The sequence below is a fragment of the Podarcis bocagei genome (assembly GCF_964188305.1).
Source record: "Podarcis bocagei genome assembly, chromosome: 3".
Classification (NCBI taxonomy): domain Eukaryota; kingdom Metazoa; phylum Chordata; class Lepidosauria; order Squamata; family Lacertidae; genus Podarcis; species Podarcis bocagei.
In genome coordinates, this window is record NC_138127.1 from 99,682,456 (window position 1) to 99,699,534 (window position 17,079).

The window sequence follows — 17,079 nt, forward strand, 5'->3', positions numbered from 1 at the left end:
CTCAACAACCGGATCGGAGGACTGAAGATTCCTTATCTTCTCTCTGTCTCTCCCCCCCTCTAAAATAATTTGCAAGGATGTCTTTTTACCACCGAGGGAGCGCCTCCTTCCTTCTGAACAAGCCACAATAGCTTGGGGGAAAGCACCCCCCTTCACTTTGTCTTTACTGCATTCCGAAGTCACTCCGATTTCTCGGAGAGGGACAGTCCCGACTGACTTAAAGGCGTTGTTTTAGAGATCTGGGGCTTGAGGGTCTTGGTGGAATACGGAGTGCAACGACATTCCCCCCCTCCCCATCCTAGGCAGGCGATCCCGGAGCCACTTGGGCCGCCGGCACCATGTCTAAGGTGGCGACTCCGTCCGGATCCGCACCTGGAGCCGGGGCGTCGGCGTCGTCGGCGCCCGGCTCGGAAAGTTGCGCGGCGGGTGTGGCCGAAGACCTCTCCAAGGTGTCGGACGAGGAGCTGCTGAAGTGGACCAAAGAGGAGCTGATCCGGAGCCTGCGCAAGGCGGAGTCGGAGAAAATGAGCGCCATGCTGGACCACAGCAATCTCATCCGCGAGGTCAACCGGCGCCTGCAGCTCCACCTGGGCGAGATCCGGGGACTCAAGGTACACACCTGGGAGAGAGGGGATGGAGAGGGCAGGCCAGGGAGGGAGTAGTCTAATTTCTGCCGGGTGTCAGAGAGGCAGGGTGTTTCTGGCTTCCCAGCTCTAGGAATCACAGCTGGGGAGAGAGATCTGGCTCGCCACTGGGAGAATATCCTGCATGCAGTTCCCTCCAAGAATTTTTAAAAACGTAGGAGCTAGCCGACCTGACTTGGAAAAGTCCGTGACCAGAAGGAGGAGGATTATCAGGAAGAATGGACGAAATTTAAAGAATATTTAGTTAAATATGTTGAGTTAAATTAACTGGAAAAGCTTGCAAATACCAGATAGGCCTAGGATTTAAATATGTAATGGGATGAATTAATATGTTTAATGCTGAATTGGAAAGAAAGAAAGATGTTAAGTGATGAAGTTAAATTTATAAGAATATTGGTTTTGGAAAACCGTTAAAATGATATACACTGAAATTCAACCAGGGGAATGCGAGGAAGTCACTTAACAGTGTTACTAAGTTTGGTTTCAATACGGTTGAGATTCATGTTTGTTTGTTTATTTGTTTGTTTAGTTATTGATTTTTTGGAAAATCAATAAAAAATTTCGGGGAAAAAAGAATTTTTAAAAATGTCTTCAGGTGGAGAATCCAAATGGCATCCATCTCTCTCACTTGCTTCCCACTGGGAAGTTCTTCTCCTGAATTACTGAACAGCTGCTGGGAGACTTTCCACCCGGGAGATTCATCTGTCTCCCATTCTGTCGTCTCCAAAATCTGCCAGCTGAGATTGGTTCGCCTCATGGTAGCGTCGCCTTTGCCTCTTTGCCGTGAAAACAATGTTTCCTTGGTCTTAGATGCCAGCCGTCCCTCTCCAAAAAGAAACAAACAGTTATTCCTTTGATTGCTAGGACTCACAGAATCGTAGCATTGGAAGGGACCCAAGGGTCATCTAGTCCAACCCCGTGCAATTCAGGAATGCTGCCCACAAGCTGCCCGTGGGTGGGTTTGAACCTTCTGGTTAAGAGCCAGGCACACTGACCCATTGCACCACAGAGGTACCTCAGTCCCAGAGCATAAGCTTAATGTGTGACCTTTGAGCATGTGCAGAGTGCAGTCAGCACTGAGTGATGGGTTAGGGACAGCTTAAGGTCACCCAAGTGAGGTTCGTGGCTGAAGTAGGGATTTGAACGCTGGTCACCTAGGTCCTAGTCCATGACTCTAACCACTATGTAACACTGCCTCCCAATGCATGTTGGAGAATGTCCCTTGGAGAATGTTCAAAGGTCAGGAGGTGATGGTCAAATAGACCTAATGGACGCCTCATTTCTTCTTCCCCTTCCCCCACCCCAAAGGTGCCATTTCCTCCAGCCATTGTGGAAGATGCGACTTCCTGGCCATCTTCTGGGCTTCAAAAACTGATTTTGGCATATCCACTGTAAATGTGTTGCATATAGATTATGATTTTGGGGCGTTTTGAGTAGACTTGGGCGCTGCCTCCATTTAACAGATCCTTGCCCCCACCTGGAAAGTCTTATCAGATGTCCAGTTGGTTCCTGGTTAAATTGGAAAGAGACTCTGTGAGTAGAGTCGGGGGGTGCTCTGAGTCTTTTGATATTGTTGCTTCATGGTTCGGACCCACAGCCTTGAGCCCCTGGGAGAATAAGGAGAGCCCTGCTGGCTCAGACTGGAGGTTATAGATCAGGCTTCCTCAACCTTGGCCCTCCAGATGTTTTGAGGAAGAATGGACAAAATTTAATAACTATTTAGTTAAATTTGTTAAGTTAAACTAATTGGAAATAGGTTGCAGGAAACAGATTGGCTTAGGAATTTGTATAAGTTAAGTGATGTTTAATATGTTTAATTTTGAATTGAAAAGATATAAGGATGTCAAATGATTAAGTTAAGTTTATAAGAACTTGGAAAACCATTAAAAGGATATGCATTGAAATTCAACCAAGGGGAAGCGAGGAAGTCGCTTAACAATGTTAATAAGTGTAATTTTAATAAGGTTATGATTTATGTTTGTGTTTGTTTATTTATTTATAATTGTGTGAAAATCAATTTAAAAAATTGAAAAAAGAGAGAGACTACAATTCCCATCATCCCTGACCACTGGTCCTGCTAGCTAGGGATCATGGGAGTTGTAGGCCAAAAAAAACATCTGGAGGGCCGAGGTTGAAGAAGCCTGTTATAGATAATAGAATCCTGGAGTTGGAGGAATCCTGGGGGTCATCTAGTCCAACCTCCTGCAATGCGGGAGTATTCAGCTGTCCCATATCAGAATCGAACCTGCAACCTTGGCGTTAACAGCAGCACGCTCTAAATGAGCTATCCAGGTCCATTTTCTCCTGCATCCTGTTTCTGACAACAGCCAAACAAATGTCTCTGGGCAACCAGAAGGCAGTAGCCCTGTTCTGGCGTTGCTCCCCAGCAAATCAGTGTTTGGTGGTATAATGCCTGGAGGCTCTGTTGAGCTGTCCTATGCACCAGGGACAAACTCATTTTCAGAGTGCTTACCCCTTCCTAGCCAAATCAGCATTATCCATGCACAAGAGAGAGGGGTTGGCAGGCCTGGGGTGACCCCAGGGTTTGCAGAATTGCCCCCTAAAAAAACTTGGGGGGGGGGAGAAATCTGTTTTAGAAACCGCCTCATTGGACTGAGTATGCCCACTGAATGCTGAGCATCTGAATGCTCAGATAGGAAGTGGAATGGAGTATCTTGCAAAAGGGCATGGCTGGCTGCTTGGAGCACTGAACGGGAGTATTCCACGCTGCACCATTTTGTTGCAGGTCCCACTTATCATGACTAACTGTTACTTTATTGCCAGAGCGAGGGCTTTACTATTAGGAACTTTTTTTTCCATCTAGGGAGAAAATCCACTTTGGAATCCATTATCGGAATCCTTAATGCACAGTGGATTTTTTGCAGGAGATGATGTCTGAGTAGGAGCCTGAACATTGTGTCTGCTTAAGGAGCTTCTGCCTGCAAGAATTTCTCCACCGTAGAATTTGCATTGCCACATGATCTTCTTTTTTCATAATTAAGACATGTGTCCTCTTTGCCTATTCCACCCTGGAGGAAAGATGCTCTGTCGGAATGGGGTGTTCATTGGCTGGCACAGGGGAGGTGGGAATATGAGGGGCACTTGGAAAGACTGATAATGGATGGCTGAAAAATATTAGCGCCAAACCAGGGAAATCTGTGGCAACTGGGAATATGCCACTCCTGAGATGTTGCTCTGGCTTCGTTTATTACTTACCACCCTGCTCTTCCTCTAAGAAACTTCTCTGTCTGCCCCTTGCATCAGTCTCTGACATTTCCGATGCAAAAAATGTATGGAGGGGGAAAAAACCTCCTAGCCTGGCATTCTGAAGAGCCAACGGCCTGAGTCTGCATAGAGCATCTTTCTACTTTTACGTGGTCCAGGTTAGATGCATGGGACTAGACCTGCTTAGCCCCAGCAGCTGAAATGAGGCAGTGCAGTGTAGTGGTTCGATTCAGGTGTCAGACAAAGCTGGGAACCCCAGATTTGAATCCTGCTTCAGCTGTGAAGCTCATGGGGTTAACTGGGGCCAGTCATTTTCTGGGTTGTTGTGAGGCTAAAGGAGGGGATTTTGTGTGTGTGTGGAGAACTACCGTATATGATGTCTTGATCTTTTGGGGGAAAGGGTTGAATTGAATTTTATTATTACGGTCACAGACCAGTTCTGGCTCACTTTCAATATCAGTAAAATCATAAAACACAACAGGAATACGTTGAATTGCAATTGGGTATAACAGAGACAATTCAGATACAGCGGCAGTTAAAAATATATATTAAATCTTGATCACTAAAATATAACCTAAAATTGTCATTTAAAACCTTAATCATTTTGGTAGTACAGCTTGTTCCCTAAGTTTTATGGCAGTCGCACAGAATTTGGCCACCCTTAGCGCGATCTCTAGATCCTTGTCCTCTACCAGGAGTTTTAGATATTGAAGTTTGGACCCATTTGGAGGGGGGAAAGGGTTAATAAGCATGATGGTGATGACGACAACAACAAGTACCTCTTATTTCTGCACTGTTTGAGCAACACCCACCCCTCCCTGTGGTCCTCTGCAGTTTATGGTCCCCCAATACTTCCTTTCCATCCTATGGTGTTTAAGTCATGATTGAGTGGAGATAGCTCAGTCGGTAGAGCAGAAGACCCTTAATCTCATGGTTGTGGGTTTGAGCCCTACTTTGGGCAAATTATTCCTGTATTGCAGAGGGTTGGACTAGATGACCCTTGGGTTCCCTTCCAACTCTACAATTCTACGATTGCCCTTAAAAGGTCAAGGGAGCCCTGACCATTAGGTCCAGTCGTGGCCGACTCTGGGGTTGCGGCGCTCATCTCGCTTTATTGGCCGAGGGAGCTGGCATACAGCTTCCGGGTCATGTGGCCAGCATGACTAAGCCGCTTCTGGCGAACCAGAGCAGCGCACGGAAACGCCGTTTACCTTCCCGCCGGAGCGTTACCTATTTATCTACTTGCACTTTGATGTGCTTCCGAACTGCTAGGTTGGCAGGAGCAGGGACCGAACAACGGGAGCTCACCCCGTTGCGGGGATTCGAACTGCCGACCTTCTGATCAGCAAGTCCTAGGCTCTGTGGTTTAACCCACAGCGCCACAATTGCCCTTACATCTCACCTTTTCCTCCAGGAAGATCCAAGGTGCCGTACATGGTTTTCTCCCATCTCATTTAAATGCCACAACATCCCTGCGAGGTAGGTTCACCTGAGAGGCAGTGCCTGTCTCAAGGTCACGCAGTGAGCTTCATGGCTGAGTGGGGATTCGAGCCCTGCTCTTAACAGCACCTGCGTGAATCCAGGAAAGGAACTGTGGTCCGCAAAAAGACAGCTTCTCCCCATTTCAATAGTTCCTCCTCAGGGTCAGGGGTTTGAGCCCCACGTTGGGCAAAAGATTCCTGCTTTGCAGGGGGTTGGAATAGATGACCCTTGTGGTCCCTCCCAGCTCTCCAGCTCTTTGATTCCCATGTTGGTGGTTGTGAAAGAGACACCTACACACCACCAGCTTTTTGTAAAGCTCCCCTGTGTGATCACCTAGAGAGAATTCTTCTGCGTTCTAGGCGATCAGGAGATCACACGCCCAACTTGGATGTGTAGACTTTAAGACATGGGTAGGCAAACTAAGGCCCGGGGGCCAGATCCGGCCCAATCGCCTTCTCAATCCAGCCCGCGGACGGTCTGGGAATCAGTGTGTTTTTACATGAGTAGAATGTGTCCTTTTATTTAAAATGCATCTCTGGGTTATTTGTCGGGGCATAGGAATTTGTTCATCCCCCCCCCCCCAAATATATAGTCTGCCCCCCCCACATGGTCTGAGGGACAGTGGATTGGCCCCCTGCTGAAAAAGTTTGCTGACCCCTGCTTTAAGAAGACTTTGCAAAAAGAAAAGAAAAAGTTTGCTGCTTGCCTCATTGGCTTTTTGTTGTTGTTGTTTAGTCGTTTAGTCGTGTCCGACTCTTCGTGACCCCATGGACCAGAGCACGCCAGGCACTCCTGTCTTCCATTGCCTTCTGCAGTTTGGTCAAACTCATGCTGGTAGCTTCGAGAACATTGTTCAACCATCTCGTCTTCTGTCGTCCCCTTCTCCTTGTGCCCTCCATCTTTCCCAACATCAGGGTCTTTTCCAGGAAGTCTTCTCTTCTCATGAGGTGGCCAAAGTATTGGAGCCTCAGCTTCAGGATCTGTCCTTCCAGTGAGCACTCAGGGCTGATTTCCTTCAGAATGGATAGGTTTGATCTTCTTGCAGTCCATGGGACTCTCAAGAGTCTCCTCCAGCACAATAATTCAAAAGCATCAATTCTTCAGCGATCAGCCTTCTTTATGGTCCAGCTCTCACTTCCATACATCACTACTGGGAAAACCATAGCTTTCACTATACGGACCTTTGTTGGCAAGGTGATGTCTCTGCTCTTTAAGATGCTGTCTAGGTTTGTCATTGCTTTTCTCCCATTGGCTTTTAGCGTGCCACAACTCATATCCTTTAACGGGCTTTTACAAGATATTTTGTCCTGATCTCCCTGCTATAGCCCTCTGATGCAGTTCCAGTGGTTCCCCTTCCTTGTTGCTTCCTGACTAGTCCGATCCAGCTTCACACCACATCTGTTTATACTAGTTCCTTCTGGTGGGTTGTGCATGTGCAGCAAAAGAAAGGAAGAAAAGTCATCTTGATTGCTTTGCAAATGGTTAGTGGATTGCTGAGTTAATGGGCCGTACGGATTATTATGTGAGCTGTACCCTAATGCAGTCCCCACTTGTCAAGAGAGGCAGAGGCGAAGAAACTATGGAAAAAATATATCTTCAGCCTCCTCCCTCCCCTAAAAAGCTCTTTCCGGGTGGTTATATTTAGTGACATCCCCGGCTGACTATTGATCCAGCCGGCGGAGGAGGGATATAAAACTTTGAAATGATGCACTCAATTGACCCGGCGACAAGCAGGGCAGCTGGGAAGAGGAAGGGCGAACAAGGAACGGCTGCCGAACTTTGCACATTGGTCATTTCAGGAGACCTAGGAAGCTGCCTGATACCAAGTCAAGTGAATGGCCCATCTGAGCTCAGGACTGCCTACACTGGCCGGCAGCAGCTCTCCAGAGTTTCAGGACTAGGGGGACCTTCCTAGTCCTTTCTGGAGATACCCTGATATTGAGCCTGGGATGCTCTGCATGCAAGATGCTCCTCTGTAGGCTATTTTTTTCACCTGCAAAGGGGGAAATTTGGAGAATCTCTTGGAGTGAAAAAAGCAGCTTGCAGAGGGCAATTTTGAACGGGAAAATTTCCGAAGGGTTAAGTAGTCCATCTTCTGGATCACAGCAGGGGAGGAAAATGTTACATTCCCCCCTCCACACCGGCTATGATCCTGATAATTCTCCCCTTACAATGATCCTGGTAATTATTAACCCCTTGATGTGCTCCTGGGGACGCGGGTGGCGCTGTGGGTTAAACCACAGAGCCTAGGACTTGCCAATCAGAAGGTCGCCGGTTCTTATCCCCGCGACGGGGTGAGCTCCTGTTGCTCGGTCCCTGCTCCTGCCAACCTAGCAGTTCGAAAGCACTTCAAAGTGCAAGTAGATAAATAGGTACTGCTCCAGAAGGAAGATAAACAGCGTTTCCATGCACTGCTCTGGTTCGGCTTAGTCATGCTGGCCACATGACCCGGAAGCTGTACGCCGGCTCCCTCGGCCAATAAAGCGAGATGAGCGCTGCAACCCCAGAGTCGGCCACGACTGGACCTCACGGTCAGGGGTCCCTTTACCTTTACCTGATGTGCTCCTGATTTTTATTAGCTTCCCTCCTGTTGATGCCATTTTAAAAGACCTTCACACGAAAGGCTAAGGCAGTGGTCAGCATTTTTTTTAGCCGCAGGCCGGTCCACTGTCCCTCAGACCTTGGTGGCAGGAGAAGCAGCACCGGGGGGCGGGAAGCTGGAAGAAGAGGCAAGGGGGGAAAGCAATCCTCACCCTCAGCCCCAGCCACTGTGCTTACCTTCCCTGGGCTGCCACCACCACCACTCCTGCTGCTGTTTCTTTTTTTTTAAATAAAGATATTTATTAAATTTTCCAATTTTTTACAAACAAAAAGAAAAAAGCAAACATAAAAAGAAAAAAGTTAAAAACACATAAATTTCACAACTTATTTTCTCATAACATATTTCCCTGACCTCCTCATACCTCCCCTTCTTGTATATCCAGTTCAAATTATTTGTGCAGCAAATTCATATCTCAAAGCATTACAGCTTTAAAAACAAGAAAACACCTTATTTTCTCTCCATCATCTTAGCCTATTATAACCTTAAATTCTTACTTATAAAAAGAAAACCATTTTATCATATTCCTTAATACCATTACAGCTAGAAACCACTTAATTTCAATCCAACATCATTCAACATTCCTTAATTTTACAGTATTTTTGTAAATAGTCCTTAATTTTTTTCCAATCTTCTTCTGCCGACTCTTCTCCCTGGTCACAGATTCTGCCAGTCATTTCTGCTAGTCCCATACAGTCAATCAGCTTCATCTGCCATTCTTCCAAAGTGGGCAATTCTTGCATCTTCCAATACTTTGCAATAAGTATTCTTGCTGCTGTTGTAAGCTGTTTCTTGTGGGTAGGCAGAGCGAGCTCGTCTGCTTCGCTCTCTGGCCCACAGGAACACCAGGGCGGTGGTTGGGGGTGGGGAAAGATGAGCGGCGCAAAAGGGCTGGCTCCGGAGAGGGGCTGCTTAAAATGGCGCTCAGCCAGCTCAGCCCAGTCCCCTTCCTCCTCTAGGCAGGGCGAGGAGAAGATAGGAGGAGGGAGGGAGGAGGCGCCGCCGTTGTGTGTGTGACGGAGGGGGAGGAAATGGAATGGCGCCGGGGGAAAAATGGCGCAGCCCGAGCAAACAGGATCCCCACGCTGATCCATGGACAGTCTGGGGCCAGATCCTGAAGGCAATTGGGCCTGATCCGACCCTCAGACCTTAGTTTGCTGACCCCTGGGCTAAGGCATATTTTTAAAATAATTTTTGTATTAATTTTCAACATACAGTGGTACCTCGGGTTACATACGCTTCAGGTTACATACGCTTCAGGTTACAGACTCTGCTAACCCAGAAATAGTACCTCGGGTTAAGAGCTTTGCTTCAGGATAAGAACAGAAATCGTGTGGCGGCAGCGGGAGGCACCATTAGCTAAAGTGGTGCTTCAGGTTAAGAACAGTTTCATGTTAAGAACGGACCTCCGGAATGAATTAAGTACTTAACCTGAGGTACCACTGTATCATTTTCAACAATAATTAAACATACTTTAACTTCTTATACAATTTTTTCTGAGTTGCATCAATCACACCTGAAAATTTTCCAATCTAATTACTTAATTTACATTTCTTATTTTCACTATTACATTTAAATCTCATATCTAATATCTCTCTTCTTTGCAATATTTCATATATTTCTCCTTACAAAACTTCTTGTAGTCGTACTAGCGTAATTTGTCGATTACAATTGCTCTTCAAATAGTTTGTATATTTCTTCCAATCTTCTGTAAATCTCTGGTCCCACAGGTTTCAAATCCTTCCTGTCATTTTATCCAATTCTGCATAGTCCATTAATTTTATCTGCCATTCTTCTTTCTTCGGTATTTCTTCTTGCTTCCGTTTCTGAGCCAACAATACTCTTACCGCTGTGGCCTAAGGCATATTTAACCCCACTAACACCAAGGTTCAGTACCCGTATTGGACAACTGCATATTCCTGTATTGCAGGAGATTGGAGTAGATGAAACTCAGAGTCCCTTTGAAGGAATGGGTTTCTGTGCAGTCAGTTTAAAACTGACTTGAACCCCGCCCCCCTCTGCATTGCTCCCGGACGGGAGGGAAGGAAGTCAAATGACACCGAGGGTTGGTTCCAAGAAAGAGTTTATTCTGCTCTCCGGATAGCAGAAGGCACTTGCGTGGTCAGTCCACAGCAAGTCCAAAGAAATGAGAAATTTCATGCAGTATATATATCCTCCAGGCACCCTCTCCTCCTTCCCCAGAAATCCAACCACGTCAGCCTATGTACGCAGGTTGACATCACATATGTTCCTGCTCTGGTATTCTTAACCATAAAAGGGTATTCCTTCCTGTACTTCTGACCATAAAAGGATCTTCCTGTTTCTACTCTTATCTTGGAGCAAGAGGTCATCATCTCCGAGAACACACTCTGGCGCTGTTCCCAGACTGGGTCTGTCATTTTTGTGGTCAGGACATAAGATAAGGCACAGACGTGTCTTCTGTGTTCTACTGGTACAGTCAAGGCTTTGCTTGCCATCACAAACTGATAAAGGAGAGGACTGAGCATTTGTTTATACATCTGAGCCTTTTGGCTCAAGAGCTCAAGTTTATGCAGTTTAGAAATGCTAAGAAGAAAAGGGGGGGGGGGTTCAAGTCAGTTTTAAACTGACTGCACAGAAACCCATTCCTTCACCTTCTGTGATTCTGCTTTTGCCGCAAGACTTGGCCACACTGCTGTGCAGACAGGAACTGTATTCTAACCCCACTTTCCTGGGAGTAAACTTAATTGAATTCAATAGGGATTAGAGATGAGAGCTAATTTTGTGCTGAAAGTCATGCTCCCAGCTCCCTGTAGTCCACCGATTTCAATAGATCTACGTTTGAGTATAACTTGGTGGGATACTAAGAAGTTAAGCTAGGCTCTCTTGTACAGTAGTTTGCAAATTCTGCTTGGTTTTCCCCCTCCTCACTGGAGTCTTGAAAGGTTTTGATAGAAGAGGGGGGAAAGAGGGATTAGCCTCAATTCCTACCTCTGGCTCTCCTGATATTGTTCTTTCTCCTAGAGAAAAAAGGTAGGTAGCATAAGATTTATTTAACTCTGTAGCTGGAAGACAGGCTAAATCTGTTCCTCTACCCATTTTACAAGGAAGATAGAAAAGCTTCATAGATTTTTCTTCCTAAGGGTGGACTGTTGAGTTAAGCTCACGTTTTATCACCCACTGATTATTCTTCCTGGAATTCTTTCTACAAAAGGATAGTCACTGGTATTTATTTATTTTTATAAACCTTGACTGTACTGAGTTTGTGTTTGCCCGAAATATATTTCTGCAATAAAGGCCAATGGTCTGCAACTTGAGAGGAACCATAAAGATGGACTATCCTGACCTTTTTGTTTGTTTCAAAGATGCAGTAGAACTTCCTCTGGAGTGATTCTCACACGGGGGCAGCCCATTTTGCACTTTCAAGTGGCAAAACATCATTTGCAACAACCCTCTAAACATTACGAGGTTTTAAAAGAGTTTTAAATTTAATTTTCGGGGGTTGATTGCAGTTTGTACAATTCAAGATGTACCGTATTTTTCTGTGTTTAAGACGCTCCCATGCATAAGACGACCCCTATTTTTTTTAACCCCAAAATTAAGAAATTAAGCTGTTTAGCATTTTGGGGGGGTTGGGGTGGGGGGCTCCGTTTCTCCTCCCGCTTTGCTGAAGGGGCGCTGTGCAGATTTCCCTCTCTGTGCAGCGCCTCTCCAGCGAAGTGAAGTCAGAACAGCAAGAGGGATCGCTGCACACCGATCCCTCTCGCTCTCCTGGCTTCAGGGATAGCTGCGCAGCCTGCATTTGCTCCACAAGACGCACATACATTTCCCCTTACTTTTTAGGAGGGGAAAAGTGCGTCTTATAGAGAGAAAAATACGGTACTTACCGCATTTTTTGCTATATGACTGCAGGCTGCACAGCTATCCCAGAAGCCAGAACAGCAAGAGGGATCGCTGCTTTCGCTGGTGCGTCTTATGGTCGGGTGCGTCTTATGGAGCGAAAAATACGGTACTTACAGATATCAAGGAAATAAACAACTATCTGACTTTTAGAAGACATCTAAAAGTCTTCTTGGGAAATGTCTAATGATAAAACAAATGTCTCATGTTTTACCATTTTCTATGTGTTGTAAGCTGCCCAGAGCAGCTGGGGAAACCCAGCTAGATGGGTGGGTAATAAATATTATTATAAATATGATGATGATGGTGATGATGAAGGTGCATCTGTATCAGCACGGCCGGATGCCTTCATCTGCCCCAGTTGCAACTAAACATGTCTCTCCTGTATCAAGTCTCTACAGCCACAGCAGGGCTGTAATTCTCCAACCGTTTGACTTCACCCCTGAAGGCACACACTTCCACTGTCTCCTGAGACAGATGGATGCCAACAGCAGCAACAGTTCAGGGTGTTGGACTAGATGATCCTTGGGGTCACTTCCATCTCTATGATTCTGTGTTGGGGGGAATGGCAGGTGGAAAAGTTTGTAATATTCCTCTGTGTTTAGCTTCAGTTTGTTTCCCGTGAGACACAGCTGTTGATCAGACGAGAGTCTTCCCCTTGCTAACCTATTGTTTTCTCTCTCTGCTTCTCTCTCTCTTTTGAAGGACATCAACCAGAAACTTCAGGAGGACAACCAGGAGCTGCGAGACCTTTGCTGCTTCTTGGACGATGACCGGCAGAAAGGCAAGAAGGTTTCCCGCGAGTGGCAGAGGCTCGGCCGGTACAGCGCGGGTGTCATGCACAAGGAGGTGTCCCTGTATCTTCAGAAGCTGAAGGAGCTGGAAGTTCGGCAGGAGGAGGTGGTGAAGGAGAACCTGGAGCTGAAGGAGCTCTGCGTCCTGCTGGACGAGGAGAAGGGCGGTGTTGCCGGTTGCCGAAACTCAATCGACAGCCAGGCCAGCCTCTGCCAGCTCAATGCCACGAGCGCCTTCATCAGGGACGTCGGAGACGGCAGCAGCACCTCTAGCACCGGCAGCACGGACAGCCCTGACCACCACAAGCACCACCCGAACTCGAGTCCCGAGCACCTCCAGAAGGCGAGGAGCGAGGGGAGTCCCGAGCATCAGAAACACCGCAGCGCCAGCCCCGAACACCTCCACAAACCCCGCGGCTCCGGCAGCCCCGATCACCAGAAGCACCTGAAAGGACCCAGCCCGGAGCATCACAAGACTCTCGGAAAGGGGTCCGTGGAGCAGCAGAAGCACAGCTGCAGCAGTCCAGAAACGCTGCCGAAGCACTTGTTGAGTGGCAGCCCCGAACACTTTCAGAAACACAGGCCCGGCAGCAGCCCGGAACACCAGAAGCACAGCGCTGGAGGCGGCAGCCCCGAACTTCTCCACAAACACGCTCTGAGCGGGAGCTCTGAGCACCTCCCGAAAGCGAGGGGGACCAGCCCCGAACATCTCAAGCAGCACTACGGCGGAAGCCCGGACCACCTCAAGCACTTGGGGGGCAGCAGCAGCAGAGAAGGCACCTTAAGGAGGCCAGTGACGGATGACCTCTCTCCCCATCACCGAGGCCTCTACAATGGGATGAACGGTGAGTCCATGTTATTTTATCTTATTGCAGTGATGATGTCGAAGGGGTCATCTTTCCTCTTTGCGTGTGTGCAAATTACGGAAGCGTCGAGGTGGGGAAAGGCGCCCATTTCTGTACATACGTGATGGGAGGCTTCTTGCGCAGCGCGAAGCAGGAACCGCGCAGCCAAGGCTGCAGTCACCCCCGGTGATGATTCAGTGGCTAAGTACGGGCGAAGTTGATGGATGCCTTGCCGTAACGGGCTGCACAACAGTTGTATCTCCTGGGCTTTTGCGCAAAAGTATCTTGCCTGTACAAAGAGGCATTGAAATATGGGATTCCTCTAGGCTGCAGCTAATGTACTGTGAGCACGGCCTGAGTGCACGTAGGCTGGATACGGAACGGAGAGAATGGAATTGGGGAGAAACCTTCTTTTCATAAGGGTAGTGCCTGGGGATGGAGGGCATCTGTGTAGCTTTTAATTCATTACAGCTGCTGGCATAGGGTTGCTTCCAAAACATAGCGTCAAGGACTTCACTGAACCCTTTCCAAAGGCCAGTGCAGGAGTTTCCTTAGTGTTCATGAATTGCAATCTTCTTTGGAGTTTGCTTAGGGATGCGGGTGGCGCTGTGGGTTAAACCACAGAACCTAGGACTTGCTGATCAGAAGGTCGGCGGTTCGAATCCCCGTGACGGGGTGAGCTCCCGTTGTTCGGTCCCTGCTCCTGCCAACCTAGCAGTTCGAAAGCACATCACAGTGCAAGTAGATAAATAGGTACCGCTCCAGCGGGAAGGTAAGCGGTGTTTCTGTGCGCTGCTCTGGTTCGCCAGAAGCGGATTAGTCATGCTGGCCACATGATCCGGAAGCTGTACGCCGGCTCCCTTGGCCAATAAAGCGAGATGAGCACCACAACCCCAGAGTTGTCCGCGACTGGACCTAATGGTCAGGGGTCCCTTTACCTCTTTACTTGGAGTTTGTGTGGCCTTTTCCACTGATGAGCGAATCGCCCCTCATTGGCTTTTCTCCTGCTGCCATATCTTACCCAGTGAAAGAAGGATTTTAGAGCAGGGGGTAGACAGTGCATTGCTGTCCAGGTGTTGTTAGACTCTAACTCCCAAACCCCGCCAGCCAGCATGGTCAGTAGTCAGGAATAGGGATGGATGGATCTGTCAGTTTTGGTTCTCTGTCTATTTCTCTCTCTTTTTCTAATCTTCAATTCAGTTCTCCACAAGTCTGCAGCAATTTGTGTGTTGCTTTTAAAGTCTGAATGAAAATCCACCAGCATCTAAGTGCGAATTTCTCCTAATACACACATTGATGTATGCAATTTTGACCAAAGTATGTAATTTTTTTTTGCAAACAATAACAATGCTTTTTTGTATGTTAATTTCACTAATATAGTCAATTTGATCCACACACACCCCTCTAATATTTGCACTTTTGTAAACATTTTGTAAACAGGGACGCAGGTGGCACTGTGGTCTAAACCACAGAGCCTAGGGCTTGCCAATCAGAAGGTAGGCCTGTTCGAATCCCCGCGACGGGGTGAGCTCCCGTTGTTCAGTCCCTGCTCCTGCCCATCTAGCAGTTTGAAAACACGTCAAAGTGCAAGTAGATAAATAGGTACCGCTCCTGTGGGAAGGTAAACGGTGTTTCTGTACGCTGCTCTGGTTTGCCAGAAGTGGCTTTGTCATGCTGGCCACATGACCCGGAAGCTGTCTGCAGACAAACGCCAGCTCCCTCAGCCTATAGAGCGAGATGAGCGCGCAACCCCAGAGTCGTCTGCAACTGGACCTAATGGTCAGGGGTACCTTTAGCTTTAAACATTGGTTGAAGAATTGCATCAAGAACTTCAGAGAAATGTGAATTTCAAAGGATAGCTGTGTTTCAACTCTAAGTATTTTAGAAAGGGCAAATTAAGTAGGTTTGCCTGCAATGGTGAACTGAATCGAATTTCTCCCCCACCCCTGGTCAGCAATGATGAGAGCTGTCATCTAGCACCAGCTAGAGAGCACCATGTTGGGTATCTCTGCCATTAGAAGCATGGAATTCTCAAATTGAGCCACAATTCTGAATCCCAAAACAGTCCATGCACCGTAGCTTTGCCTTCTTAAAGGGGACACTTGAGCAGTCTTGCAGTCTTTGTCCTCCGCTTCAGGTTACCTACTTGGCGAATGTTTACTCGCTTCATCTTAATTGCTTTTTCCTGGGATTCTCTGCAAAGAAACAAAAGCGGATTCCTTTGACATTTAGCTCTTCCGATGCAGTTTGTGACAGTAGGCTGACATTTTAACAGATGTTTCTGGGATGCGCGTCTATTCTCAGTTGACGGAGAAGCGGATCAGGCTCCCAGCTGCTCTGCAGTGCAAGGATTTTAAGCCCGAATCATTTCCTAAGCATACAGTTGGCGTTCATGTCTTGCCGATTATTTATCAGGATGGCGATCCAGTAACTTGTAGGCTCTGGGGTACATCTGAGAAAGGATCTTGATGTTGTCATGATGGTTCCACCAGGGTTAAAAAAAGGAGATGGGAGGTAGCAGCCCAGGAATCTGTCTTCATAGATTTGGGATCTTACTGGGAACCTACAAATCTTAACATTTTGGAGGGTGGGAGTGTGGAATGCCATGCATAGTTAACCTCTGGAATTTGCTGCTGCAGGATGCAGTGGTGGCCACCTTACTTGGATAATAATAATAATTTATTATTTGTACCCCACCCATCTGGCTGGGTTTTCCCAGCCACTCTGGGCGGCTTCCACAGAAACCAAAAATACACTAAAATGTCACACATTAAAAACTTCCCTGAACAGGGCTGCCTTAAGATGTCTTCTAAAAGTCTGGTAGTTGTTGTTCTCTTTGACATCTGGTGGGAGGGCGTTCCACAGGACGGGTGCCACTACTGAGAAGGCCCTCTGCCTGGTTCCCTGTAGCTTTGCTTCTCACAATGAGGGAACCGCCAGAAGGCCCTCAGCACTGGACCTCAGTGTCTGGGCAGAACGATGGGGGTGGAGACGCTCCTTCAGGTATACTGGGATGGCTTTAAAAGAGGACTAGACAAATTCATGGAGGCCATGTTTCTTTTCTACAGTTGGAGGCAGTGATGCTTCTGAATTCCAGTTGTTGGAATCCACAGGAAGGAAGAGCGGTGTTGTGTTTGGGTTCCGCTTGCAGCTTTCCCGCAGGCCTCTGGTTCGCCACTGTGAGAACAGCATTTACGACACAATCAGTGGCGTAGCGTGGGGGGTGCAGGGGGGGCCGGCCGCACCGGGCGCAACATCTGGGGGTTAGGGTTAGGGGGCGCAAATCCACAGGTTAGGGGGCACAAATTACTTGCCTTGCCCCGGGTGCTGACAACCCACGCTACGCCACTGGACACAATACAATATGATAATCTTTATTGTCATTGTCCCACACAGAACAATGAAATTGAAAAATCTATATAACACATTCAAAACCCAACAAGCCTGCTATCCCAGCTATCCCAACCTGGTTAGCCCCCTAAAAACGTTGATACCCCATTTTTCAATACAATATACTCCCATACAGACTCCTTACAATGCGTTTAAAACCAAAATCGCATTTGGGTAGAAACTGTTTCTCAGGCAGCTAGTCCTAGTCTTTATAACCCTGT

The 17,079-nt window shown here is 47.4% G+C and overlaps 1 protein-coding gene across 7 annotated transcripts in view; it reads left to right on the plus strand.

The window, feature by feature from the left end:
- Nucleotides 1-334: 334 nt before the first annotated feature.
- Nucleotides 335-17,079, plus strand: part of CCDC85A (coiled-coil domain containing 85A) — a 161,405-nt gene continuing 144,660 nt past the window's right edge. For all 7 annotated transcript variants that reach the window (XR_014006504.1, XM_081188676.1, XM_081188673.1 and 4 more), the window contains exons 1-2: nucleotides 335-611; nucleotides 12,535-13,468. Coding sequence is in view for 6 of the 7 variants with exons in the window: in XM_081188676.1 (XP_081044802.1) it covers nucleotides 339-611; nucleotides 12,535-13,468 (1,207 nt within the window). In the remaining variant the exon portion in view is untranslated. The remainder of the gene's footprint in view (nucleotides 612-12,534; nucleotides 13,469-17,079) is intronic.